General features: G+C 47.9%; 1 protein-coding gene across 1 annotated transcript in view; it reads left to right on the top strand.

The window, feature by feature from the left end:
- HK2 (hexokinase 2) overlaps nt 1-27,095 on the top strand; it is a 66,184-nt gene that overhangs the window by 35,488 nt on the left and 3,601 nt on the right. The window contains exons 3-17 of the mRNA XM_003793361.2: nt 3,321-3,469; nt 7,962-8,081; nt 9,065-9,160; nt 9,744-9,843; nt 10,121-10,304; nt 12,941-13,096; nt 14,306-14,539; nt 15,862-16,166; nt 17,870-18,018; nt 18,205-18,324; nt 21,995-22,090; nt 22,553-22,652; nt 22,749-22,932; nt 24,114-24,269; nt 25,465-25,698. Of these exons, the coding sequence (XP_003793409.1) occupies nt 3,321-3,469; nt 7,962-8,081; nt 9,065-9,160; nt 9,744-9,843; nt 10,121-10,304; nt 12,941-13,096; nt 14,306-14,539; nt 15,862-16,166; nt 17,870-18,018; nt 18,205-18,324; nt 21,995-22,090; nt 22,553-22,652; nt 22,749-22,932; nt 24,114-24,269; nt 25,465-25,698 (2,383 nt within the window). The remainder of the gene's footprint in view (nt 1-3,320; nt 3,470-7,961; nt 8,082-9,064; nt 9,161-9,743; nt 9,844-10,120; nt 10,305-12,940; nt 13,097-14,305; nt 14,540-15,861; nt 16,167-17,869; nt 18,019-18,204; nt 18,325-21,994; nt 22,091-22,552; nt 22,653-22,748; nt 22,933-24,113; nt 24,270-25,464; nt 25,699-27,095) is intronic.

The raw sequence follows: 27,095 nt of genomic DNA, 5'->3' as shown, positions 1-27,095 counted from the left end.
GGTGAGTGAAGCACACCGGATGAGAAGAAACTGATAAACATTTAGAAAGATAATATGGCATTATCTTCCAGCTTGAAAACACACATCTTTGGGAACAGCAATTCACACCTTTTTTTGAAAAATGTGTGTTACAGCTTCCCCTCTGTTTATAAAATAAATGCACCTAAAGACACCCAAGAAACTTTAATAGTGATTATTTTGGGGATGTAGAGAAAAAAGGAGATGGTTCTGCTTTTGTACTGATTGAACTTTTTTTAACCAGATGTTTGTATATTATTATTTTTTAAAAGTTAAAATTATTATCCAAAGCTAAAATCATGCTTAACAATAAAAAGAAACCTTCCCTGTGACCTGGTGGTCTCCTATATAAATCCTACAATTGGCTCACAAACATTAAGTTTCACAAATGAATGATCAGAAAACAAATGCAATATGAGATGGTTTCTTAATAAGTTGCCTCAAATACCAACCATAATTACTCAACACAGTGTTCTCTCTGGACCGTATTGGGTCCTCTGCCATGTAGCTTTGTAGTTTCCTAAGAAACCTGCCGCAAGCATGTTGTTTGCCCCCCACCCCGCCCCCAGCCTCTTCCCTGTCCTGTCCTGTCTAACCGTCCCATGCCCACAGATGCACGCGTCCTTGTCCCATGCCCGCAGATGCACGTGGCCTTCACATGCGTCACGTGTTCATGCTCACTCTGCTCTGGGTTTCTAGAGTGTCCTGAATGTTCACAGTGGAGGTAGATCTTGAGCCACCAGGTAGCAGTAGAGAGGGTTTGGAGTGACTGAGGAGAATGATAACAACAGTGGCAATGACTGCAGCTGTTACTTGATGGCTTCCTGCGTGTCCGTACATCCCCAGGTAATGTAGTCCGTATTTCATGTGAGCCTCCCCACCGCTGGAAACAGCACTATGTTGTACAGATGAGGTGACACACATAGAGAGCCTGTGATGTGCTGGTGCCTCCCAGATAATGAAGCTGCTGAGCTGGAATTCAAAACAAGACCTGCCCACCTGCCCCTGGGGTCCAGCACTCCCTGGGGGCCTCTCAGGCATGGCGTGGAGGTGGCTATTAGGAGAGAGGGGTCCACGCACTGCCCCGAGGGTTGCCTCAGGATTTCTGGAGTCACATTCTGGGCCTTCCCCAGATCCTGGGGAATAGCTCTTGGCTATGGGACTTGTGGTCATGTGTGCTTGCAGAGGGCAGTGCTGAGAGGAGGGTTCAGAGAGTGTCTGTTCCAGAGGAGTCCGTAAGCAGAGCAGGGATGACGGTCCCTCCTGGGAACTGAATTACCTGGAATTACCTGGAATAACAGCAGTACTCTGTTATTCATAGTTCCCCCTCAGCCCATCAGAAAAACACTACCAAGCCACCATTCTTGATGGAGCTGTGCCCATCTAGTGTGTCCAGCTGGGCTGACCTCGGGTGACGACCAACCAGGGGCAGCCCCGCCGCCTCAATCCCCCGTGGCCACTGATTCAGCGGATCGCATGTGTCCTGGATTCAGAGCGCTGATGAGGCAGTTCATCTTTGATTTCCTTTTCATCCCTCATGACAACCACCACATAGCATTTCCTAGAATCTGGCTGAGGTCCCACTACCCGGGAAGGCTCAACACAGTGTCTGGAAAAGTCACCCATGGCCACGAGGGGGGCAGAATCACTCCAGACAGGGGTGACATTGTTCTTGGCAGCCAGCAGCTGGAGCTAGTGGAGGGACTGCTTCCAGTTGATGGATAGAGGGTGGAAAATCAGTACTCCCGAGAGGAGGAATGCTGAAATCACCGGGGACGAATGCAGTGGCTTTTCTTGGACAGGTTTTCTGCCATCATGGCCTGGGGTTGGTATGAGCACTGTTTGTCGAGAGCTTGGAGAGAAAATATCTAGTACTTAGCGTGTCCTGAGTTCTTGGTACCTGCTGGGCTCTTGACGTACTTTGTCTAATTTTTCCCCTCATGGCAACCCTATGAGATATGATATTCCCATTTTAGAGATGAGGCAGTTGAGATCCAGGCTAAGAAAATCACCTCAGCTAAAATGTGGCTGGGGTTCTGATGCAGGCTCAGAGCCAGTTTTCGTCTGCCACATCCCTGATGGCTAGTTGTGTGGGAGTCTGCTGGAGGATGTCTGCCTCGAGTTTCCCCTGCGGACACCAGGTACTTCAAGGCCAAAGAACTAGAGCTGGGGTGGGGGTGGGGAGCCTGGGCACAGATCAGACCTTGTTAAGTCATTTAATTGGAGCATCGTCCTAACCCATTGGCCCATCTTGTCTTTCTTCGCATGGGAAGGGGGCTGAGTGCTGACAAATATGCCAAGAAGTGACACCTGCACCCCCCAGGAAACTGCCTCCTCTCCTCAGACAAGGTGTGTGGCAGGGCAGTGGGAGCCCAGCGGGGAGGCTGCTGTGGGGTGCGCCTTGCCCGTCCCGCCAGCCCCCTGCCTGGCTGTGGGCTCTGCGCCTCTTCAGCACTTTCATTCTGTGACACACAATGGGGTACTTCCCTGTAGCAGACTGCATTATTGTCCAGAATCTGGATGTTTCCCGTCCACACTGCTACTTCCTGGAGGGAGAGAATAGTACCTTCCTGGTGACACATGAAGATCTTGGCCCATTTGTGTCTGGCTCCCTTTTGGAGGCACATTCCTTCCCTCCCTGGCTCCCTCACGCCTCTGCAGCTTGTCCAAGTGGCCCAGCTCTTACACACTCTGGGGTCAGCATTGTCTCACATTCTAGTGAGCCTGAGATCCTTCTTCAGGGCACTTGCTTGTTTCATTTACTAGGCCTTCATTTACAGCCAGTTGGACCCATTCCACTCATCACGGGACCCTCTAATCCCGCTGTAGGACATTGCCATCCTGGTATGCAGACATTAGAAGGGACATTTTATAGTGCAGTCACAATTTGGCAGGAGGCCCAGTGCCCTCAGGCCTGCAGCAGCTGAATGTTCTGGGGGTCTGAAGAACAAAACTGAGGCATGGACCCCTGGTGCAGGACTTGCTGGGCCCTAGGACCTTGGTTTGGGGGCTTGCTAAAAGCACTTAAGAGGTAATTGGCTCTTGTGGGAGGGTGAATGCCCCCAAATGGGAAGTGAAACTGTCTCTTTGTTGCTATAAATTAGAAAAGCAATATAAAAGTACTCAGCAGTAAGAAAATCGGACAGTCCACAATGGAGTGCAGAGATAAGTAAATTCCCAGGGCCACGGGTGACCAGCGTTCATGGAGGAATGGGGAATTGAAGTCTTGGTTGGTTTCTGAAGCAGTTTGACCTTCTTATATTTCCTGAAAGTAATAGTGGCCCTTCTTCCTTTCTCTGCAGAACATGGAGAGTTTCTGGCCCTGGACCTTGGAGGGACCAACTTCCGTGTGCTTTGGGTGAAAGTAACAGACAATGGGCTCCAGAAGGTCGAGATAGAAAACCAGATCTACGCCATCCCCGAGGATATCATGCGGGGCAGCGGCACCCAGGTATGGCCTTTTTGTGAGGGCAGCTGCTGCTTGAGAAAAACCTCTCTGTGCCTCCCCAGCTGCTCCCAGTCACCCAAGACACCCCTGGGCACCAGCTCAGGGGCAGGGATTCCCTCCTGGCTGGAGGTTGGGCTATTCCTGCCATATTTTATGCACAGAACGTGTTTAGGAATAAAAGGAGTGAGTGGAGGGGAAATAGCAAGGTGCTATCCCAGTGTTGTCATGTCATCTCTTAGGTCCCAGGGCAGGGAAGAGGTAGAGCCTTGTGACTCCTAGTGTCCTGTTCTTTCCACACCACCAGGCCACCTCCTGGGAAAGGAATTTTTGACCATGAGTGGAACACGTGAGGGAGATATTTTTAGACCCTTTATTTGTCCTCTGGGGGATGGCTCTGGGGTAAACCTGCTTTCCTTGCTTTAATGCTGGGTTGGCAAAGGGAGGCTGGGTTCCTGGTACTTGTGGGCATTTTAGCTTTCCTGGAGGGGTGACACAGCTCCAGTGTGGCGTCAGGGAGGACACAGAGGGCAGAGGCTCCTCCATTGCCTCCCCTGTGCTGTACCAAGCTGCCGTACTGAAGAGGTGGGACCTTGTGTTTGGCTAGTCCAGTTGTGCGATTCTGGGCAAGTGATGGCACCTGACAGAGGCTCAGTTTATTCATGTGTAAAGAGGAATGATAGTGCTTAGACTGAGCTGTGGGTTAGAAGAGGTGATGCCTGTTCTGTATTCAGCACAATGCCGGGCATGTAAGTTAGTACTCTTGCTGTTTTCCACAGGGATAGCTGTCTATCTAATTGCGTCTTCCTACTCTGCTCTCAGATTCTGTGGCCAGTAATTGCATTACTGTCCATCATGGAGGATATGGTCACCTTTTCTTCAGTCGTCCTCCACCAGCGCCATCCTCTCGGTTACAAATATTTGAGAAAGTAGCAAATAAGGCAAAACCAAAAAAAGTGCCTAAAGTTTGGCTGGATTGTAAAAAAGGCTTGTAACATGATGACGATATGCTGGATGAATGTGTAAGTTTTTATGAGAACAACACCCGGCGTGCATGTCTTCCCATCTGCATAGCCTGTTGCTCGTACCTCCACACCATGAAGGGCCCAAGTACCTTGTAGTCCTTGCAATGTCCTCCCCAAAGCCTGGCATGGGCTCAAGGCTCCTGCAGACAATGACACATGTCTCTGCCAATCAAGAAAGAAAATCTATTTCAAACACTCAAGATGTGAGTTAAGTTTTACTTGAAAAACTTACATTAAAATCTCTCACACTTTACATAAACAAAATGTTTTAGTCCAGATTTTTGAAAAAAACAATTATGAGGCTCACCTCAAGGAAACAATATTGGGACATTAGAAACATGCTGAATAAATGGAAAAAATGCCATATAAAAATGAAACAGAAAGAAAACTAGAAGACAATATAGTTGTCTGTTTCACTCTAAAGAATGGAAAGAATACTGTGTGCCTAAAAAACAAAAGAAAAGCCTTGGGAAAAAAGGCTGGAAGGAAGTTCATAGATGCTATTTTAGTGGTGGAATTATTGGGGCCATTTCCTGTGTTTTCTATTTTTTTAATATTAGGCATCAATTTTTTTTTTTTGAGACACAGTCTCATTTTGTTGCCCTCAGTAGAGTGCCATGGCATCACAGCTCACAGCAACCTCAAACTTTTGGGCTTAAGCGATCCCCTTGCCTCCAGCCTCCCAAGTAGCTGGGACTACAGGAGCCCGCCCCAACGCCTGACTATTTTTAGAGACACGATCTCACCCTTGCTTAGTCTGGTCTCAAACCCATGAGCTCAGGCAATCCACCCTCCTTGGCTTCCCAGAGTGCTCGGATTACAGGCATGAGCCACTACACCTGGCCTTAGGCATCAATATTTTAATTCAAGAAAAACAAATTAAAAATACAATTTAGTTGAAATCAGGATCAAAGCTGGGCATCATGGAATGTGCCTATAGTCCCAGCCACTCAGGAGGCTGAGATGGGGAGAACATTGAGGGTAGGAGTTCAAGGCTATAATTGTGTACCTATGAATATCCGTTGCACTCCAGCCTGGGCAATATAGTGAGACCCTATCTCTAAACAGAACAAAGCAAAGCACAACGAAACACCAAGACCAGATTACTAAACTCCAAGTGCAATGGTCTTTGAAGAACTGTGAACCTGGTCAGTGAGGGTCTCTGGGTAAAATCTGTCCTTTGGCACATTCTCTGAAGAGAAGTGTATTGCACACCTGAATAGCAGCTATTCAAGCTGCCCAAGATCTTAAAAGTGTATCTTGTGGAAGAGGAAGATTCTCAAAGCAGATTCTCACACCAATAGGGAAAAGGCACCATTTTAACTTCATAAAATGAGGCCCATTGAGCCGTTTTCCGACAGGAGGGTTTTAGCATTTTCTCAAAATCTTTTTCGTGGGTTCTCAGCAAACAGAAAAGGAGATAGCCTTCCAATTCAAGGAAGCAGATGATCTCCTCTTCTACTTTCAAACAGGTAAAGGTCCTTTGAACCCAGCACTGGCCAGTGGGATTTTTGGCAGTGATGGAACTATTCTAGTCTGTGTCTGCCCTGTGCAGTGTGGTAGCCACGGGCCACCTGTGGCACTGAGCACAGCTGGTGTGACTGAGGAACTGAATTTTAAATTTTTAAAAATTATAATTAATTGAAATAGCCACAGGTAGCTACTGGCTACTGAATTGGGCAAGGCAATGTTTAATACCTCTTCTCTGCCTCCCCTGTAGGAGTTTAATTGGGAAGGGAGCAGAGGTCATGGCTGAGTGTGGGAAATTATTTTGTTTCTAAAGACCTCTGCCCCCAATCTTCAATTATCAGTCTTATCTCTTTGTACATCTTCTACAACTTCCTTTTTTTGGATAAAAGCTATTTGTACTAAAGATTATTTTCACTAGGATACCAGGAAGAAGGTGCTGGGAGTTTGCTTAATATACATATTGTATAGTTTGTCTCCAACCAGCTTTCTGACAGGACAGAACTTGCTTGATATCTTTCTATGTACATATTAAAATACTTGACCTCTGCTCAAGGGAATTAGCTCATGTACCTTAATGATCCCCAAGTGGGATCCCCAGCCTTGTCTTTCCCAGTCCTTGTTCTTACATGTTTTGGTTTAGAGGTCAAAATTGCAGTATCAGCTGTGGTCAGCTTGGTGTGGAATCAGACAGGGGACACAATCAGTGCAGAAGGCTCAGTGAGAATCAGTCAGGAAGGTGACTTGCTTGTTTCCTCCCACTGACCATAGCTCAGGAATCAGGGGATCCAGTCAGCCTGTCACCCTCCCTCCTTCAACCTCTCGGTTCCTTTGTAAGTGCAGATACCGTCTGTGGTTTAGTGTGGTGCTTCTCACCTAAAATGCTTGCTGACCCCACACCTAGTTTCTGCTGAAGTAAGTCCAGGGCTGGGCCTTGAGGTGGGCACCTCTGACTTGTGCCTGGTGATGGTGGTGATGCTGCTGCTCCAGGACCACGCTGTGGGACCTGCGTGTGAGTGGATTCTCCTTGCTCATTCCCAGAGAAGAAGAGAATAATTGTCTTCTTGCACTCACCCTGGCTTTTGGGTTTTGCCACCTGATGAACTTGGCTCTTGGAATCTGCCCAGCCTCTTTGGCCTCTGCTTACTTTTTGCTCCAGAATGACCATGGCCTCAGCCCCTAAGCATCTAGAGGTTCACCATCTTCTCTTTGAGGGTTATCAGTGGGCAAGAAGGAAGCCAGAAGGTGGTAGATGTTGGGGATGATTGTGAATATGGTTTTTGTAAGGCTTAGGAGCTGTGGGTCCTACTCAGCATGGTCATGGCTGGAAGGCTACTCACCCACAAAATGCTATTTCTTTTTCAGAGCTCTTCATGGACCCAGTGGGTGTTCTGTTTTGAAGTTAGAAAACAAAGATAACTTCTTTGAATTGTCCCCAGAGATTAGCTTTCTAGAATGGAGAAAAAACATAGAAGTTTTTTATTTTTGTTTAGTTGGTTCATAGAATGCCAACAGAGATTGTTCTACCCCCTCCCCCAGTCACAAGAGACAGGGCTGCTAAAATACTACTTGGCAGTGAAATGGGCTGTCCCTCTGGTAAGATAATCACCTGGGCATCCTTGTCAGTGGGATTCTGATAGGGCTACCAAAGGATGTTCTGTTCCCAGGGCATGCAGTGACTTCCTGATTAATGCTAGCCATGACTTCCCCTGGCTTGCAGGGTTGTTTTGGTAGTGATTTGGGTAAGTGTTTAAGTGAAAGATGACATTTAATGAGTACTAATTAATGTTAAGCCCTTATATATATTGACTCATTCATGCCTTTTGGTAACTTCATGAACACAGGTCCAGTTATCATTCCCATTTTGTAGATGAACAGATGAAAATTTCGGAGGTGATACAGGTTCTGCGTACATTGAACTGGGTACTCTCTGAGCCAGAAGTCCATGCTCTTAACCTCTGTGCTGTTCTGCTTCTCTCTCCTCTTCCTGCATCGTGCGCCCTTAGCTGTTTGACCACATTGCTGAATGCCTGGCTAACTTCATGGAGAAGCTGCAGATCAAAGAGAAAAAGCTCCCGCTGGGTTTTACCTTCTCATTCCCCTGCCACCAGACTAAACTAGATGAGGTGAGATGGGGTCTTCAGACATATTTCTTGCTTCACCCTTGGAGCTGGAAAGACTGGGGGGACTCCCGAGCCACCTGCTCTGGGGTTGGTGACAGCTCTGCGGGGTTGTGCAGATGGGGTTCTGTTCTTCTGGATGACCCTGTGTGTGTGAGTGGAGGGTGGGTGTGAGGGATGGTGAGGAAGTGTCAGAGAAGGGTGGGGTGTTCTTTCTTACCCCCCCTTCCAGGCATATTGAGCAGTATCCTCAGCCCATCCAGAGAAACAGGAATGAAAAGTCAGGAACTCTTCTTGCTCCAAGGTGTTAAGATAAAGATCCTGGGAAGAAATATTCTTGGGGAATTAATTATGTAAAGATGTAAAAGTAAAGCCAAGTGTCGCTTAACAATGGAAGTACGTTCTGAGAAATGTGTCACTGGACAATTCCACCATCATGCAAACTTCAGAGTGTACTTATATAGACCCAAGTGGTGTGGCCCACTACACACCTAGGCTGTGTGGTATAGCCTCTGGCTTCCAGACTGTAAACCTGAACTGAGTACTACAGTTAATTGTAACACAGTAACACAATGGTAAATATCTGTGTATCTAACATAGAGAAGGTAATGCACTATGCTACAGTGTTACAACAGCTGTGACATCACTGGGCAATAGGAATTTTTCAGCTCCATTATAATCTTCTGGGACCACTCTCATTGACCAAAATGTTGGTCATTGGCCTAAATCCCGTTATGCTACACATGACTGCACCTTAGTTTGGCAGTTTTATAGCCTCCCCATTCCACTTCTTGGTGGCAGTGCATTATGAAGAAATCATTCATTAATCTCCTTTCCTGGTCTTCCTAGACTAGTCAGGAAGCAACATCCAAATTCATGACTTCAGGTTAGCCCAGCAGCAGACATCTCTGCTAATGATGACTATTTGAGGAGTGTGGTCTGAGTTTCAGTTGTGGGAAATCAATATTCATTCTTTTGTCCTTTTCCAGAGTTTCCTGGTCTCGTGGACCAAGGGGTTCAAGTCCAGTGGAGTAGAAGGCAGAGATGTTGTCTCCTTGATCCGGAATGCCATCCAGCGGAGAGGGGTAACTAGGGTGGCAGGAGTTTGGGGTCTGTAGGCTCTTTGAGGTCTGCTCTGAAATCTTTCCCTGTCTGTCTTTGACTCAACTGGAGAGGCTTTTGTGAAGCTTTAGGAGAGATTTTCTTTTCTTTTTTCTGCCAGGCTTACATGATCAAATGCCTTTGGGGTTTTTAGATTATCACAATGGATAAATAATTTTAGCCTTGGTGCAAGAAAAACTCTTTAATCCTTAACCTGAAGAAGACTTAAATATCACGTTCAAGTAAGAAAGTTGGAATGATATTGACATGAGGGTGGAGTGGGCCAGACAGAGGACAAAGTAAAGATGCTATCACTGGAGGAGCTGCAGGGAACGAGGAGAGGAGGGAGGAGATGACGGATGATGAGCAGCAGTGCATAGCTGGTGTCAGGAATGTTGCTGCTGTTTGACTAGTTCTAGACCCAGATTTCTATGTAACCTTCCCCTATTGGGCTCCCTGTGGGATTGGTGAAGGGCAGCCCTATTGCACTTGAGCTGTGTGTCCTTCTTCACCTCTGTCACCCTTCTGTGATGATGAAGGTCACAGTCTTCCCTGTCATCCCTGCAGGACTTCGATATTGATGTCGTGGCCGTGGTGAATGACACCGTGGGGACCATGATGACCTGTGGTTATGATGACCAGAACTGTGAGATTGGTCTCATTGTGGGTGAGTGAATACTGGGCACCAGGGCTGGTACTGGGCCAGGACAAGGGCTGGAATGGAAGAAGGGGGCCATGGCTGGGTGTTCCTTTGTCCCTCATATTTGAGGATAATGGTGTAGTCACTTTGGAGGGCTGAGCCAGCTTCATGGAACTGGGGGCAGGAGAGGACTGTATTGGGTTGTGCCAAAAGTCCTCAGCGAGGACTCCCAGCCTTCCCAGGCAGTCTCAGGACAGTGGTGTCAGGGGAGACGGGGTGCTGAACGGTCCTTTGCCGTATTCAGGCACAGGCAGCAACGCCTGCTACATGGAGGAGATGCGCCACATCGACATGGTGGAGGGGGACGAGGGGCGCATGTGCATCAACATGGAGTGGGGGGCCTTTGGGGACGACGGCTCACTCAACGACGTCCTCACTGAGTTTGACCGGGAGATCGACATGGGCTCTCTGAACCCTGGGAAGCAGCTGTGAGTGGCCCCTTGCTGTGTGGGTGGGTTTGGGGTGGGCTCGGGAGCCGGGGTGGCGTTTTTACTGTCTTACATCCCCAGGAGTTGCCAAGGTGCCCTCCGGTCGGTTATGGGAAGATTAGTGACTATCAATTGCTGAGAGGGCTCTAAAACAGAGCTAGTGGATACACCAGATTATAGCTAATACTTTGGCCACGTCCTTCAAAGCAAACATTTTAGAAGTTCCTATTCTGAGTCTAAGTCCCTGCTCTTTCTTTCTGCCCTCTATTTGTAAATTGCCACGTAAGAAAAATTACGTTGAGATGGCTGAGATCAGGGTCTCTGTAAGCTCCTTTTGTAGCTCCCACTCCATTGCTGTCCAGAGGACAGGATATGACAGTTGGCTACTCATCACTGGTCCATAGGTCCCAGGGCCTTCTGTCCCTGCCACAGGCAGACCCACAGCCTTTGGGAAGGCTGGGTAAGGAGCTTCCTTGCCCTCTTTCCTGGACCTGTGGCCCAGTGTGTCTTTGGATGGATCAGAAGAGCGGCCTCAGCACTTTGAGCCCTGAATGCTACTCTCCGGCCTGACTAGACTTAGTTTATAGTTACTATCACCTCTTACAAAACATTGGTTCACCCTTACAAACATTTATCAAATGTTCCTGTTAAAGATCTTGAAGCAGGGATTGCTGCAAGCTGTGAAGGCTGTTGCAAAATGTTTTGAGCAATGCACCCTTCTCTGGTCTTGTTGCTATGATTGTTTTAGACCTCTCAGGACAGTCTTACTTTGTCACCCTGGGTAGAGTGCCATGGTGTCACACAGCTCACAGCAACCTTAAACTCTTAGGCTCAAGTGATCCTCTTGTCTCAGCCTCCCAAATAGGTGGGACTACAGGCACCCACCACAACACCTGGCTGTTTTTTAGAGACAGGGGTCTCGTTATTGCCGAGGCTGGTCTCAAACTCTTGAGCTCAAGCAATCCACCCACCTCAACCTCCCACAGTGCTAGGATTGCAGGCATGAGCCACCATGCCCGGCCTTACTTGAACTTTCTTAGGAATGTGTAGGTTGTTTCTGGCCTGGGTGGTGAGAGGTTTACAAAACTGCAGAATCATCCACTCGATGTCTGTTTCAGTGGCACACCCAAGTCCTTCTGAGGAACCACATGTCCTTTGAAATATCAAAAGACAAATTTGCCAGGCCATGACAGCACACCCCAGCCTAGCCTTAGATGAGACAAGGGCTAGGAGGACGTATGTCAGATTGTTGGCCAGGGCAGACCTGAAGTCATTATAGACAGCTTTTACCCCCTCTAATACATAATGTGTTTTTAAGTAAATATCTTCCGAATATTGACTGGAACGAAGTGTTTTTAAACTAGAATAAAAATTTATAAAAAACCATTCACATCATGGAATCCTGTGGCCTCTGGGCATTCTCCCTGCCTCTCATAGAACTTAGCTGTGCAAGAGATGGCCCAGACACCCCCAGCTGTGCTCCCATACACTCCCAGCTGTGCAGGAAGTTCTTTTCTGGTAAAGTTCTTTTCCCGAGACCTGACAGTGTGCCCGTGTCAGTGGGTTGACATTTTAAGTATGCTGTGTGCTCTCAGCAGTTTTGCCAACTCTCACCTAGCTTTGATTCTGCCATATCTGCTTTGGGTCTTGAATAAGTCACTTCCTGAGGGCCTTGGTTTCCTGTCTGTAGAATCCCTTGCACTTCTCTGGTCTAGGTCTCCTGGCTACACGTAGCCAATCCTAGTCACTAGGCAGTTCACCCTTGGTGCTTCCTTTCTTTAAGACCTAGATCCTTTCTGAGATACCCAGAAATGGGCCTTTTTGCCAGGGCTTGATTTCCTCTGTGACATAGTTCTAGCCAGAGAGACCGATTTCTAAAGGAAAACAGTACCACCTAGTGTTGAAAAGTTAAATTACCTGACTGCCCTCTCTGGAGGTCCTCCTCTGCCTTTCTAAGAGGCACCTGCCTGCTCAAAATGCTTTTCACTCCCAGATTCCCGAGACCTGACATTTAGAGTTCAGAGCTGAGCTCCCACTCGTCTGTGTCAACCTGCCCATGTAATCTGGTCCCAGCATATCCCTGCCCCAGGTTGGATTAGAGGAGGGAGATTCCACCATTTTTCCTGAAATCCACACCTGGACTGCAGGGGTGGGCAGTGTGAGTTAATGAATTGGTAGGCCTGTGCCCCACATTTAATGAGATTGACTTCTTTTCTTGTAAATATATGTTGCTGCTCTACATAAGATTTTATTTTTAAAGAGCATTTCCTTGCTAGAGAAGAATTTTAAAAATCACTACCCTTTATGTGATATGTAATTTATTTAACCTAAAACTTAGGTTTTTAAATGTTCCATACTCCCTGGATGTTTTGTTTGGCTGCTTAAGGCCCATTCTTCTCTTTGGTTCAGAGACCATCAGCTTGTAGGGACAGCTCAAGCCCCAGCTCTTCCAGCCCCCCTGAGCTGTCACTTCTCCACATGTCTCATTCCTGGTGATCCTCCAAAAGTTAACTCTTAGCTGTATACCAACTGCTGAAGTATGTTGAAGTTTCACATGTGTGCATCTTGCTTCCACAGGACAGCTGTGAATTCAGGGACAATGGGGCTTTATCACCTTGGTCTGTGTCTCCCTGCAGGTTTGAGAAGATGATCAGTGGGATGTACATGGGGGAGCTGGTGAGGCTCATCCTAGTGAAGATGGCCAGGGAGGAGCTGCTCTTCGGAGGGAAGCTCAGCCCAGAATTGCTCCAAACGGGCCTTTTTGAGACCAAGGACATTTCAGATATTGAAGGGTGAGTTTCCAGCCCTGCCAGCTCTAGTCACTGAGTCTCCACAGGGTACACAAGTATTTGGGGAATGAGGAAGGTGCATTGGTGTTTGACCCTTCAGGCATAGGTACAAGAGGGTCTCAGTCTCCACTCATGGTGCCGGGGACAGTTGGCCGCCGTATGCAGGGATTTGGGCATGACACTGGGTTTAGTGCTGGAGGCTCTCAAAGGGCCCTGGAGTGGCTCATTTGCATCTCCTTTTCTTTCTCTTGAAGCTATGACACCTCATCTCCTATTGCCAGTTCTCAAAAAGGACTATCCTGGCCCCTGCTTCACAGCAGAAAGATAGATCCTCAGGTTGTCCAGAGACGTACCTACTCATGTAGTTCTAGTGGGTAGAGGCAAGGCCTGCATTTTCTCAGCCTTGGCATGGGTAGGAGTGAAGAGGAGCTGACTTGTTTTTTAATTAATAGTATCCTAAGAGTTGGGCTTCATGTGCTGTTCTTGAGCTGTCTACTTGTAGATCAAGGAGTTCCTGTTGTTTTGAGGACCAAAATGGTGGGGAAGAGGTGATTTTGGTGCTGAAAGTTTATATGACTTTAAGTGGAGACTAGTGAAGGAACTGTGCCTACTTGTTGCTAAACCCAAGGTGATGCCAGTGCCCATATTTGTGAGGCATTTATTTCCCCCAAGGAGGGTGCTAATGTCACAGCACCAGCCCTCCATTGCCATCTTTAAACACAGGCTAAAGCTGCGCCAGCTTCATGGTGAAATGAAGTAGATTGTGCTTTAGAGAGAGGCACCCGGTGGGTGTCACAGCTGGATGCAAGGGGTTGAGAGGTTGCTGTGGCAGAGATGTTATCTGTCCACCCTAAGATAAGCAAATGCAGTGCGTGCACACACACACCCCTCAGTGTACAATGCACCAGGAACAGGGCCTTGTCCTTATTCAGCACACACACAAGAAAACTAATTTTTCTCATGAGGAAAAAAGGGGTGAGGCAGGGCAGCACTGCGCGTGCGTGTACGTGGTGGGTGGGGAAGGAGCCCCCTGATGGCTGAGTTACATTTTACCCTTCTCCTTCCTTGTTCCACCCCCACAGGTGAGCTGAGCAGTGAAGAGGGACTCAGCCCTCCATGTTGACGGGGTTTGCCAGAGTCAAGGGGTTTTCTTGTCACGTCCTGCTGCAGTGGGTCAGACATGAGCCCACTTGCTGTCTTTCTGTTTCCCAGGGAGAAAGATGGCGTCCGGAAGGCCCGTGAGGTCCTGGTGCGTCTGGGCCTGGACCCGACCCAGGAGGACTGCGTGGCCACTCACCGCATCTGCCAGATCGTGTCCACTCGGTCGGCCAATCTGTGCGCGGCCACCCTCGCAGCTGTGCTGCGGCGCATCAAGGAGAACAAGGGCGAGGAGCGGCTGCGCTCCACCGTCGGGGTGGACGGCTCTGTCTACAAGAAGCACCCCCAGTGAGTCGGCGTGCGGGCTGGGGCTGACAGGGCAGCCAGAGCAGCTGGGGACCTGGCTCCGTGGCCAGCTTTGTTTTTGCATTTTAGGGGTGATAAGGATGGACCGTGCAGTTGAGGATCCTGGTAGAATAAAAGTTCTCACCTGGGCCAAGGGGGAGGGTGTCACTCCCCCTGGTGCTGATGGAGGTGACTTCTGAAGGCCATGACTCGAGCTACCCTCAGTGCTCCGCTGGCTGCTGGGCACTGTTTTTACCACTCTCTTCTGAAAGAGTTAGTGTTTCTTCACTCTGTCTTGATTCTTCATGGTTCCTGCAGGTGCTATGTCCTCTGCCAGGAGCAACCCCAGCCCAGTGGGTGACCAGCCTCTCTAGCTGACCTTGGTACTAGATTGAACCTACCCTGTTCACGCTTTGATCTCTTGGGTCATATGTACCAATACATCCAAATTTCATTTGGGACCTTGTATACATCTCTCTGGTGTACTCACTTACTTTCCCATATGAATGCCAGGTCACTGTGTCTTCATTACCTTAATTGGTTGGTGCAGAAGGTCTCAGCCCTGAGATTCCCCAATCCTAGCCCAGTGCCTCAAAAACTTTATTATGTATGCAAGTCACCTGGGGATCTGGCTTAAGAGGCACATTCTGATTCAGAAGGTCTGGGGTGAGCCTGAGTCTTACATCTCTAACAGCCCCCAGGGAGGCTGTCGGCCCACAGACTGTTACTTAGAGCAGTGAGGCCCCGGAGACCATGACTAAAAGTGGCCACCATCTCAAGAGGTTCTTGCCAAATGTACCGTTGTCTTTAGCTATTTAGACACCTTTGGGATCATTGGCAGAAACCGGTGAAAAAGATGTCAAAGCCCAGGAGAATAATTTTTTATTTTGGATCCTTCTCAGGACATTATCTAGTGAAACAAGTGATAGAATCAGGAATCACCTGATTCCACTGGGCTGTTCCAGCCAAGAGGCTGCACGTGGGCACACTATGGGAAGGGGCCATATTGAGCCGAGGAGGTGGGGCCTGCAGAACAGCTGGATGAGGAAGGAAGGCTGTGTGACTGCATGCAATGGACAGTGGCTCGTTAGAAGGGTTCTTTCCTTCAGTGAGGGGTGCCCAAGCCAAGGGAGTCACAGTCAAATATCAGAGTTTTTACAATGACTCCTACCTTGGAAAAGAGAGAGGAGATGTTCAGGGCAGCATCTGCTCCTGCAGGTGCCTCCTGGCATTTGGGCTGAGGTGGTGAGCTGCTGTCCCACCATTCATACCACTGACTCTAACTGTGGACACCTAACTCTTACCCCATCTGTGGGTGACTACAGTTTTGCCAAGCGTCTTCACAAGGCTGTGCGGCGGCTGGTGCCTGACTGCGATGTCCGCTTCCTCCGCTCTGAGGATGGCAGTGGCAAGGGTGCAGCCATGGTGACAGCAGTGGCTTACCGGTTAGCTGACCAGCACCGAGCCCGCCATAAGATCCTAGAGTCTCTGAGTCTGAGCCATGAGCAGCTCCTGGAGGTCAAGAGGAGGATGAAGGTAGAAATGGAGAGAGGTCTGAGCAAGGAGACGCATGCCACTGCTCCTGTCAAGATGCTGCCCACCTACGTTTGTGCCACCCCTGATGGCACAGGTATGTGCAGAGTTGCCCCCTGGCTTATACAGTGGGCCCCTGTCTCGGTGTTGATGCCCTGGGGAGGTTAGCATTAGCACTGGCCATTTTAACCAGAACATGTTTTCTCAGCTGTATTGCTAGGGAATTCTGGTGTTTGATACATGAGACATTCCTCTGCTAAAATTAAACAGTATTAATAGTCCATACTTATTGACTGTTTACTATATGTCAAAGTACTTTATGTGTATTAATCCATTTAATCTTTGACTGTTAAAAATATTTGCAGTTGGCTGGGCACAGTGGCTCACGCCTGTAGTCCTAGCACTCTGGGAGGCTGAGGCAGGTGGATGGCTTGAGCTCAAGGGTTTGGGACCAGCCTGAGCAAAAAAAGCAAGACCCCATCTCTACTAAAAATAGAAAAACTGAGGCAAGAGGAGCATTTGAGCCCAAGAGTTGGAAGTTGCTGTGAGCTATGATGCCATAGCACTCTACCCAGGGCAATAGCTTGAGACTGTCTCAAGAAAAAAAAAATCAGCAGTTAATTTTATTAACAAACTGTTATGTTTGGCAGAAAACTGGGGCACAAAGATGTTGAGAAACCTGCCCAGGTTCATACAGTAGATTATATCGGAGCTGGAATTCAAACCCAGAAATTCAGGTTCTAGAATCTTTTCTGGTGACCACCACATTGGTCTGGATCAGCAAACTACGACCCATGGGCCACTGGCCCACTCCTTGTTTTTGTAAATAAAGTTTTATTAGTATACAGCCATGCCCATTTGTCTGTACATTGTTTACAGCTGCTTTGCACTATCATGGAAAAATTGAGTGGTTGCCACAAAGATTGTATGTTTACTGTCTGAATCTTATAGAAAAAGATTTCTGATCCCTTTTAAGTATTTCAACCTAAGAAATGTGGTCTTTTCCCAGTCAGAGAAGACAAGAGATGAGCAGGCCAGTGCAGCACAGTGGGCTCCAGAAATAGAGACTGGGATTTGGTACCTGCCATCCCTTGTTCTGGTCACATGGCCCTAGTCAAGTGACTTAACCTCACTCAGCCAGGCCTCAGTCCTCCATGAAAGAGCAATGAAATGTGTTCCTCACAGGGCAGCCTAAATATAGGATGAGGAGTTTCTCATTTTAAAATGTTTCCCTTGGCTCGGTGCCTGTGGCTCAAGCGGCTAAGGCGCCAGCCACATACACCTAAGGTGGCACCCAGCCCGGGCCCGCCAAACAACAATGATGGCTGCAACCAAAAAATGGCCAGGCGTTGTGGCGGGCGCCTGTGGTACCAGCTACTTGGGAGGCTGAGGCAGGAGACTCGCTTGAGCCCAGGAGTTGGAGGTTGCTGTGAGCGTGATGCCATGGCACTCTACCCAGGGGGATAGCTTGAGGCTCCGTCTCAAAAAAGGAAAAAAAAAATAAAATAAAAAATAAAATAAAATGTTTCCCTTTAGTTTCCTTCAGAGAGCTGGACTCTGCCATCTTCTCTATTCTAGAATCTATTATAAAGTGGCTTTTGATTTCAGATGAGTGGTATGTTTGGAAAGCCCCATCTCACTTTCTTGACTGTTAGGTAGAACTCACTATCCATCACCCACTGAGCCATCAGGGGCTCCAGGGAGACCCCCGTTTAGGGAAAGATGCCTTGACTCTGTCCCTCTTTGCTGTGGTGAGATGGTGGTGTCCCAGCTCATCACCTTCCTGGGTTTATTTTCCAGAGAAAGGGGACTTCCTGGCCTTGGACCTTGGAGGAACAAATTTTCGGGTTCTGCTGGTGCGTGTGCGGAACGGGAAGTGGGGCGGAGTGGAGATGCACAACAAGATCTACTCCATCCCACAGGAGGTCATGCATGGCACTGGGGATGAGGTGAGGCAGGTGGCACGTTGGGGATGTTGCTTTCTCTGCTTGCTTGAGACCCTGGGAAGGGCTTGGTAGACCTTAGACCCCAGGCTGGTCTTTGCACTTCTGGGTGGAATCCTGTGCTCACTCGGCCCTGCTAAGGGCAGCCTGCCCTGGCCAGGCTCCTCTTTCAGTGCCTGATTTCTCCTGCAGCTCTTCGACCACATCGTCCAGTGCATTGCCGACTTCCTGGAGTACATGGGCATGAAGGGTGTGTCCCTGCCACTGGGTTTCACTTTCTCCTTCCCCTGCCAGCAGAATAGCCTGGACGAGGTAACGGTGCCTCCCTGGAGGGCTCTCCTGTGTCCTGTGGGCTTATTGAGTCCGAACCAGTCAAGTTTGGAGGAGGGGGAAAAGAAGAGCATGAGTGATCAGTGGGGGCAAGGGGACTCTTGATGGGAATGATTGACTCAGAGCCGGTGGCTGTTACAGAGGTTAGCTATAAACTTTTCAGATGGTGATGAGGATGCCACTCAAAAATGTTAACAACTGACTTTTTTAAAAAGCATTTACTTTAAGCCAGGTACAATGTTAGTCTTCCTATGTACAATTATCTCATTTAACCCTCACAGCATCCATATACCGTAGGTGTTTGCATGCCAATTTTGCAGAAAGGGAAATAAGGTCTATAGAGGTGCTGGGTATCTTGCTCCAGGTCATACAGCTTGGAAGTGGCTGAGCCATGATTTGAATTTGGTTTCCTGATGTTTGAGCTGTGCTTTCCTGAGGTCCTGGCTATGGGTTGGGGGATTTTAACTTCATCTCCTGTGTGTTGTCTGGGTGCCCTGGCTTTTTCCTAGTCTCTCCCTTTTCAACTTGCCTTGGATGAATGAAGCAGGTGGGTAGACCCTGAGAAGTGGAGGAGACCTGAGCGGGCAGTGCTTGGCTCTGGGCTAGGATCAGCTTGCCCTCTGTATCACATGTCACAGCACTGTTACTGAAGTAGTCTTACCTCTGTGTGTCCGCCTTTAGAAGCACATATACACACTGCAGCTGTGTAGTAGGCTGCGGATGCAGTTGTAGGGTTTCTGATGAAACAAACTCAGAAAAGTAAGAGCTGCTATTTGGAATGTGGCATCTGTGGGGCACTGCAGTCCCCAGCACATGCAGTGAGATATTAGTGTAAGCACACACCTGGGGTGGGGACATGAATACTTGCAATAAAGCAGAAACAATTGACGGGCAAAAAAGGTGGGCAGGCCTGGCCAGTGAGGACAAGGGTGTGTAGATGTAAATAAGTCATAAGAAGGGCCTGGACAGGACAGGGAGCCCACCCCAGTAATGGGGAAGGACTGGCATCTCTCTCAGGTCCCTGGAACACCAACCCTTGAGTTGTTCCACTGAGCTATGTAAATGCCTCCCACGCTTACCCCTATGAGAGTTCAGTTTCCCTCTAGTATAGTTAAGGTTTCAGAAAGTCCTACAGTAAACCCTGCTCAGTCTGGTATTTCCCAGCAACTACTAACGTTTGTCCAGTGTTCACTGGCTCACTGTGTGGTTCACGCATTGTCTTTCGCAGTGTTAACATATTAGATTTTCAAAGGCTTCATGTTCCCCAGTTTGGCAAAGAGACTTATCAACTGTGGATAAATATTTATGTCATATTTAATAGAAAATTACTAATTATAGCAAAGTTGTTAGAAACAAACTTGTTCAACAGGCAAGTAACAGTTAAATAAATTATGAGCCAATTATTACCCGGTATAAGCTTTTAGTTCTTTGGAAAAATTTCAGTGATGTCGGAAAATACTGGTCGTATGACTAAAAACTTTTAAAAATATTTTTCTTTAAAACCTGTAATCTCCTGCAATATGGAGGAGTATAATAATATGATTAATAGAAAGAGAAAAATATAACACTTCAGCTGTATCCTTCCAGACTTCCTACTAAAAATATTTTTAAACAAGCTCCATCTTAGATTTCATGCCAACACATGTATATCTTTATTTATATATTTACCAATAAAGTAGAAAGCATGTTAACTGTTTCTGTCTGAATTGTAGGATTTCTGGCCATTGTTTTAGATTTTGTTCTCTATGTTCAAAGTTCTTGTGAGGAGCATGTGTTAAGCCTAGAATCATAAAAGTTAAGAGGAAATGAAGCTGAAGATAGTTCTGTCTGTTGGCTCTGGCGAGCTCATCCTGATGATGGGGAAATCCCCAGGCACGGAGTGGGGCCCAGAGGCCACCAGCTCTATTGACAAGCCACCGGTCTTGGGCACATCTCCCCAGCTGCTGGGGCTCTGCTTTTCTTATGGTTAAGGATCACCTGAAATAATGTTACTTGAATATTCTGTAAACTTTATTATTATTTATTTTTTTCTTTTTTTGAGACAGAGTCTTACTTTGTTATCCTTAGTAGAGTGCTATGGCATCAAACTCAAACTCTTGGGCTCAAGCAATTCTCTCGTCTCAGCCTTCTGAGCAGCTGGGACTACAGGCACCTGCCAGAGTGCTCAGCTATTTTTAGAGATGGGATCTCACACTTGCTCAGGCTGGTCTCGAACCCATGAGCTTGGGCAATCTACCCACTTTGGCCTCCCAGAGTGCTAGGATTATAGGCATGAGCCACTGCACCTAGCCTATTATTATTATTTTTTGAGATAGAGTCTCACTTTGTTGCCTTCGGTAGAGTGCCATGGCATCATATCATCTCACAGCAATCTCAGACTTATGGCTCAAGCAGTCCTCTTGCCTCAGCCTCCTGAGTGGCTGGGACTACTAGTGTGCACCATAATGCCCGGCTAGTTTTTTTTTTTTTTTTAATTTGAGTAGAAACAGGGCCTTGCTCTTGCTCAGGCTGGTCTCCAACTCCTGAGCTCAAGCAATCCACCCACCCTAGCCTCCCAGAGTACTAGGATTATAGGTGTGAGCCACTGTTCTTGGCCTTGTAAACTTTAAATTGCCAAATCAAAATTTTGTCATATATGAAACTGACATGTAGACAAGAGAGACAGGCGAAGGTAAGCAAACACTTGTCTGGCTGTGGGCATTTAAACCAGCACTCCAAGGGAATGTAGTAGTACTTTGTCTTCTGGCTCTCCTGGGATCTGAACATGGCATTACACATCCATGTTGATATGAATGAAAGGTCTGGCTAATGGGCATAAGTCACCAAGCAAGGCCGAGAGAAACCAGGCCGGGGGCAGGTGGTGAGCACACAGCCCATGGATGGAGGCTGACCTCTTGGGTAAGGAGCCTGGGAGGCCTGATGCTCATTTTCCAATGGGCTGTGGTGAGAACAGCCCAAAACATTTCTCCCATTGTGCATCTGCTCCCAGAGGGCCCCAGAACATGGTAAAGGGGTGTATTAAAGATAGGGGGCCACAGAGGATTCCAAGGAGTAGCCTGGGTGCTTTCCTCACTGAGAAACATGTGTGAAGCCTGGTTATTACCCCAGCTACAAGCAGGATACTGGATCACCAGATACTGGAGTTTGAGAATAAGAGACACACACTGAGCCTTCTGCTACAAGTGAAGGAGAGGGACAAGGCAAACTGCTCTGCCTAGTGAAGAAGCTCAGTATATAGGAATAAGTCCCATAGCAAGACAGCTTCATGGTGCCTGTGAGCCCATTCATCAGGTTAGCGGGCCTGCTGGGAGTTCTGCTTCTCTGGCTTCTGTCTTGCTAGCTACAGGCCTTGGGCAAGCTACTTCAGAGCCTTAGCTTCTCTTAAAGCAAGCATGATAGTGATGATTGTTCCACAAGGTGCTGTGAGGATTAAATGCTGTAACACACAGGGTGTGCTAAGCTCAGTACCTGGTGCACAGTAGGTGCTCAATTAATCTACCCACCGATACTTTAAACTCAATTGTGCATGAGATTTTTGGTGACTCCAGGGAGCCTGATCTGTGAGGCTGAGAGCTAGAAGCACAGCTGGGCCCCACGTGTGAGTGGGGAATCCTCCTCTGATTTTCTTTCCATGCCTGTGTGTGATTTTTAGAGCATCCTTCTGAAGTGGACAAAAGGCTTCAAGGCATCTGGCTGTGAGGGCGAGGACGTGGTGACCCTGCTGAAGGAAGCCATCCACCGGCGAGAGGTAGGAGAGCTGTGGCACCAGACCTGATGTGTCAACTCCCAGATTCCTCACAGAGCCTGGGCATTCAGAAAGTGGGGCCAACATTAAGGGCAGTTGCATTGGTTGGGAGGAACATCAACAATTATTGAGCATCCACTGTATGCTAAGCCATTTCAGCACTGTGGCTTCAGGGGTGATCACAACAAAGTCTTATTCTGTAGCTTATTAGGTCCTAAGAGCTCTGATGAGAAGTGGAGGTGGGTGAGGAGAGCAGGTAGAGTGTGCTGGAAAGGGCTCTCTTACATAGCACAGCCAGGAGGGGCTCTCCGAGCAGGCGGGGTTTGAGTGGAGACCCGAGTGAAATGAGAGAATGAGCCAGGGCTATGAGAGATAGTTGACACACGTCTACATCGCCCTTACAAATGCCTGCAAGGAGTACAGTGGGCTTACTTGTGGACTAGGCACCTGCTTCTGCCCTCTCAGGAGTTCGACCTGGATGTGGTTGCTGTGGTGAACGATACGGTCGGGACGATGATGACCTGTGGTTACGAAGACCATCACTGTGAAGTCGGCCTCATTGTTGGTAAGGACCGGGACGGGTTCCTGCGTGGGGAGGACGGCCTTGTCGGGAGGGAGGAGGATGGCGCTGAGCAAGGCCCTGGCGTCCTGTGCTTGGCAGGCACCGGCAGCAACGCCTGCTACATGGAGGAGATGCGCAACGTGGAGCTGGTGGAAGGAGAGGAGGGGCGGATGTGCGTCAACATGGAGTGGGGGGCTTTCGGGGACAATGGGTGCCTCGACGACTTCCGCACAGAGTTTGATGTGGCGGTGGATGAACTTTCCCTCAACCCTGGCAAGCAGAGGTAGGCACCCAACTGTGTGTGGGCCCCACTCCGTGCATCCCAGATCCGAACTGAGACGAGTGAGTGGAGCCCTGACACAGCGTCTCCTGGGATGCCCTTGGTGTTCATAGAAGAGGTTTCCTTGGAAAGCATTTCTTACCAAGTACACTGGAAAGTTCCAAATTAGTAGTTAATGTGAGAAGCAGCTCCTACGCCGAGGACTGAAAGAACAGGCAGGCGAGCACTAAAACTGGGTCTGAGGCTGAGGAGAAAGAAATAGAATGGAACCACTTGCTGCTACCGGGCTGAGCATCTCTGCTGAGCTGCCCAGACAGGAGCAAATCCTCCCTTCCGCCTTTGTCCATCCGGCGTCTAGCGCCCTCTATTGTCAGATCTGAGCAAGGGGCCCGCCCCGCCTTGGCAGAGCCCTGTGGATGGTGGGGTAGGGGTCCGAGTTGAGGGACAGTAGCTTAAGATCTAACGTACTTCCCACTAGGAAGATGGTGCTTATAATGTTTCCTATCCAGATTAACCAAGGACTGTAGTTCTGCAGAATATGCTTTGCAACACATTTGTCTAGAATAGAGGTAACAGATTAGAATGCCTCTTGGGGCCAGACAGGCAGTAAAGGAAGCAGACTAGGGGTGGCTGGCTGGCTATGGAGTCTTGAATGAAATCAGAGACCTTGGCATTTTTTGTTGTTGTTTTCTTTTTTTCCAAGACATCATGCAGAGTCTAAAGACCCTTAAGCCACTGCATGTTCGTGTTTAGTTCCAGTAGCCAGGAGAGGGGCTCTACAATGTGCTCTAGTTACTGAGTAATAATGACTAGGTCTAAAAGAGTGCATGCTACATGCCTAGTGAACTTAGGGGTAAGACTCAGCATCCTGCCCTGCTCCCAGGAGTGTGGTTGAGTTTGGAGTGTGTTCCTTCTTGAGGGCTTGAAAAGCCTTGGAAAGGAAATGAGATCCTGGAGGGCAGCATGGTCAAGTTTGCAGAAGGTGGTAGATTAGCATACAAGGACATTAGGAATGCTGCCTAAGTGAATTAAGCAACATTTCCTTTCCTGCCAGGGGCAATCTTCATGCCTTCTGCTTTCTAATCCTTTGGGGGTGCCCAAGCTGGCCTGTGCCATCTCAGCATCCCTTACCACCTCCCTACTTATCCTCCATGAGCATTACTGTCATTGTCATTTCATTCCAGGTTTGAGAAGATGATCAGTGGGATGTATCTGGGCGAGATTGTCCGGAACATCCTCATCGATTTCACCAAGCGTGGGCTGCTCTTCCGAGGCCGCATCTCTGAGCGGCTCAAGACAAGGGGAATCTTTGAAACCAAGTTCCTATCTCAGATTGAGAGGTGAGAGTTTAGGGCTTAGTGTAGGGTGTGGCTATGTCCTCCTCATGGACAGTCGAACTGAAGGATTTCCATAGCTCAGATAAGATCAGGGCATGGCTTATGCAAAGATCAGTTTCGTGGCAAACGCATTTATGTCTAGAGTGTTTGCTGAAGCACCTATGGACAACTGTCATATTAAGCGCAAATATATAACATTCTCATGCTCATGCTAAGTGTGCAGGGGAAGAGTGGCACAAGACCATGCAAAGTGATATTGTTGGGCTTCAGACTAAACATCAAAGGTTGAAAGCTACCTGCTGGTAGGATGTAAATTGAAATTCACAGAATAATTAAGCCATCCACACTGGCTTAAAGGGCCTTCCTAACTGTTGGGCATAGTGATCAGGCAACAAGGATGGATAAAAGGTTGGAAGGTCAGGCAGTGCAGAACATGCCATGTGGAGACTCATTAGAGCAAAGCTTCCCTCCTCCAGTCTAATGGCAGAAAAGTCTGCTCCAGACTAGAACAGTGAATTGCAAAGCCCATTAAAAATTAATGCTGTGTCATTACTCCCAGTGCATAGTAAAATAGGTGCTGGACAACTGGCCTGAGTGGGCCCCTTGGGCAGCTGCACTAGTGTACAGGAATAATATGTTCTAGTTTGCATGTTTGTTTGTGTGCAAGGAGAAGATTCCAGACTTCTAAAACAATTCCCTTTATATGTATGATAGGGTTTACTTTCTTCCTATAATTCTATTTACATTTGTTTCATAAATAGCACACACGTAGAGTTCAGACCACTCAGGGTGGCAGAGTAGAAATAGAGCAGGTGTCAAATGCTGCTTAGTGGACCCATGTGTCCTGTGGACCCATGAATTGCAGTGAGATAATGGACAAGAAAGAGCTTTGTAACTGGAAACTGACGTTATCACTGTCATTATTATTTCCAGCTGAGTAGCATACATAGTGAATTTCCTCCTGAGTGTCCATTTTGCTGTAGCAATGTCCTACTTTGTGTAGGGAGATGTTTCTTTGCATTCCTGTCACCCTCAGGAAGAGTGCAGGGGATTGAATGCTGATCTCAGTTTAGGAAACGGAGCCACCTCGCAGAGCCAGCTGTGGAGGGGTGGACCCCATGGAGCCAGTCCCTGACGTGGTGAGCCACCAGCTCTCTTGCTGCCTCACTGACCGCTCACTGTCTCCCTTTCACCCCAGCGACTGCCTGGCCCTGCTACAGGTCCGAGCCATCCTGCAGCACTTGGGGCTTGAGAGCACCTGTGACGACAGCATCATTGTCAAGGAGGTGTGCACTGTGGTGGCACGGCGGGCAGCCCAGCTCTGTGGTGCAGGCATGGCCGCTGTGGTGGACAAGATACGCGAAAACCGGGGGCTGGACACTCTCAAAGTGACAGTGGGTGTGGATGGGACCCTCTACAAGCTCCATCCTCAGTAAGTGCCTGACTCTGGCCTTCCCTACCTATCCTCCTTCTCACGTCTCCTTCTCTCCTTTCTTATCTTATGGTGAATTATCAGCCATTTCAAAGAGTGTATATAATATATTTATTATAGTTTAAAGATGACTAGCCAGCAGTAGGCTGAGTTTTACCCTCATCATCAGAAGCTTCTATGAGCCCCTTCCAGTTATACCTCACTGTCCTCTGCCAGGGGCAGGTGCTGTGTTGAATTAGCTCCTTGCTTTTCTCCTCCCCCCAAATGTAGGTATATACCTATATTGTTCAGTTGCACTATTTTTTTTTAATGTTACCATCCATAGAATTGTGTGATATCTCTTCTGTACTCTCTCACATAATGTGCATGTTCTGAGATGCAAGTATGCACTTACAGTTCATTAATTTTTGGGGCTATGGTGGGGCACCCATGCTCAGTGGTTAGGGCACTGGCCACATGCACTGGGCCTGGTGAGTGCAAACCCAGTCCAGGCTTGCTAAACAAACAAATAACAACAGCAACAGCAACAACAACAAAAATAGCAGGGCATTGTGGTGGGCACTTGTAGTCCCAGCTACTTGAGAATCACTTGATCACAAGAGTTTGAGGTTGCTGTGAGCTATGATGGCACAGCACTCTATCGAGGGTGACAAAGTGAGGCTCTGTCTCAAAAAAACAAAATTCAGGATATATAGTATACCTTTGAGTATACTATAGTTTATTCTCTCATTGATGTGATATTTGTGTTATTTGTAGATTTTGACCCTTATAAACAGTGCTACTGTGAACATTCTGTCAAATGTATGGTAGAACTCTGGAGCAAGGTATTGTTTTACAGTCTGGAGCAGGAGTTGGCAAATAGCAGCCACAGTTGATTTTGAAAATAAGGTTTTGTTGTCATGCGTCCCTTCACATCAGTTCATGTGCTGTCTATGGCTACCATGCATGATGGCAGGATTGTCCCCCAAGACCACAAAGCTGAAAGCATTTATTGCCTGGCCTTTTATAGAAAATGTTAACTTTCATATTCTCTGCCCCACCCCTAGTATGGGAGAACTACATTTGTTTTTCTTTTTCCTCTCTTTCTTCATCTCTCCTTTTTTTCACCCTTATTATCACCATTTTTCTGCTCTCTTCTTCCCCCATTTGCATATGTTTTGGATAATTCATTCAGAAGTCAGGAAGTGCCCCAGATCCTCTCCCCTAGAAGCCTTTCAAAGATTAAGAGGGTAGATCTATGCCCTAGCCTAGGCAGTAAGCACAGAATGGACTGGAGGATGAAGAGTATGTGACCAAACCTTACCTGCTTTCATTAGGTTAATTTCAAGGAGAGAAGAGGCTCTCCCAGAGTCAAAAACAGTCAGTGAAAAGGAAACTTCAGAAGTTCTAGATCCGGC

This window comes from Otolemur garnettii, unplaced genomic scaffold (assembly GCF_000181295.1).
Source record: "Otolemur garnettii isolate 467f Iridium unplaced genomic scaffold, OtoGar3 scaffold00068, whole genome shotgun sequence".
Lineage (NCBI taxonomy): Eukaryota > Metazoa > Chordata > Mammalia > Primates > Galagidae > Otolemur > Otolemur garnettii.
This window is presented reverse-complemented; position numbering and strand designations above follow the sequence as displayed.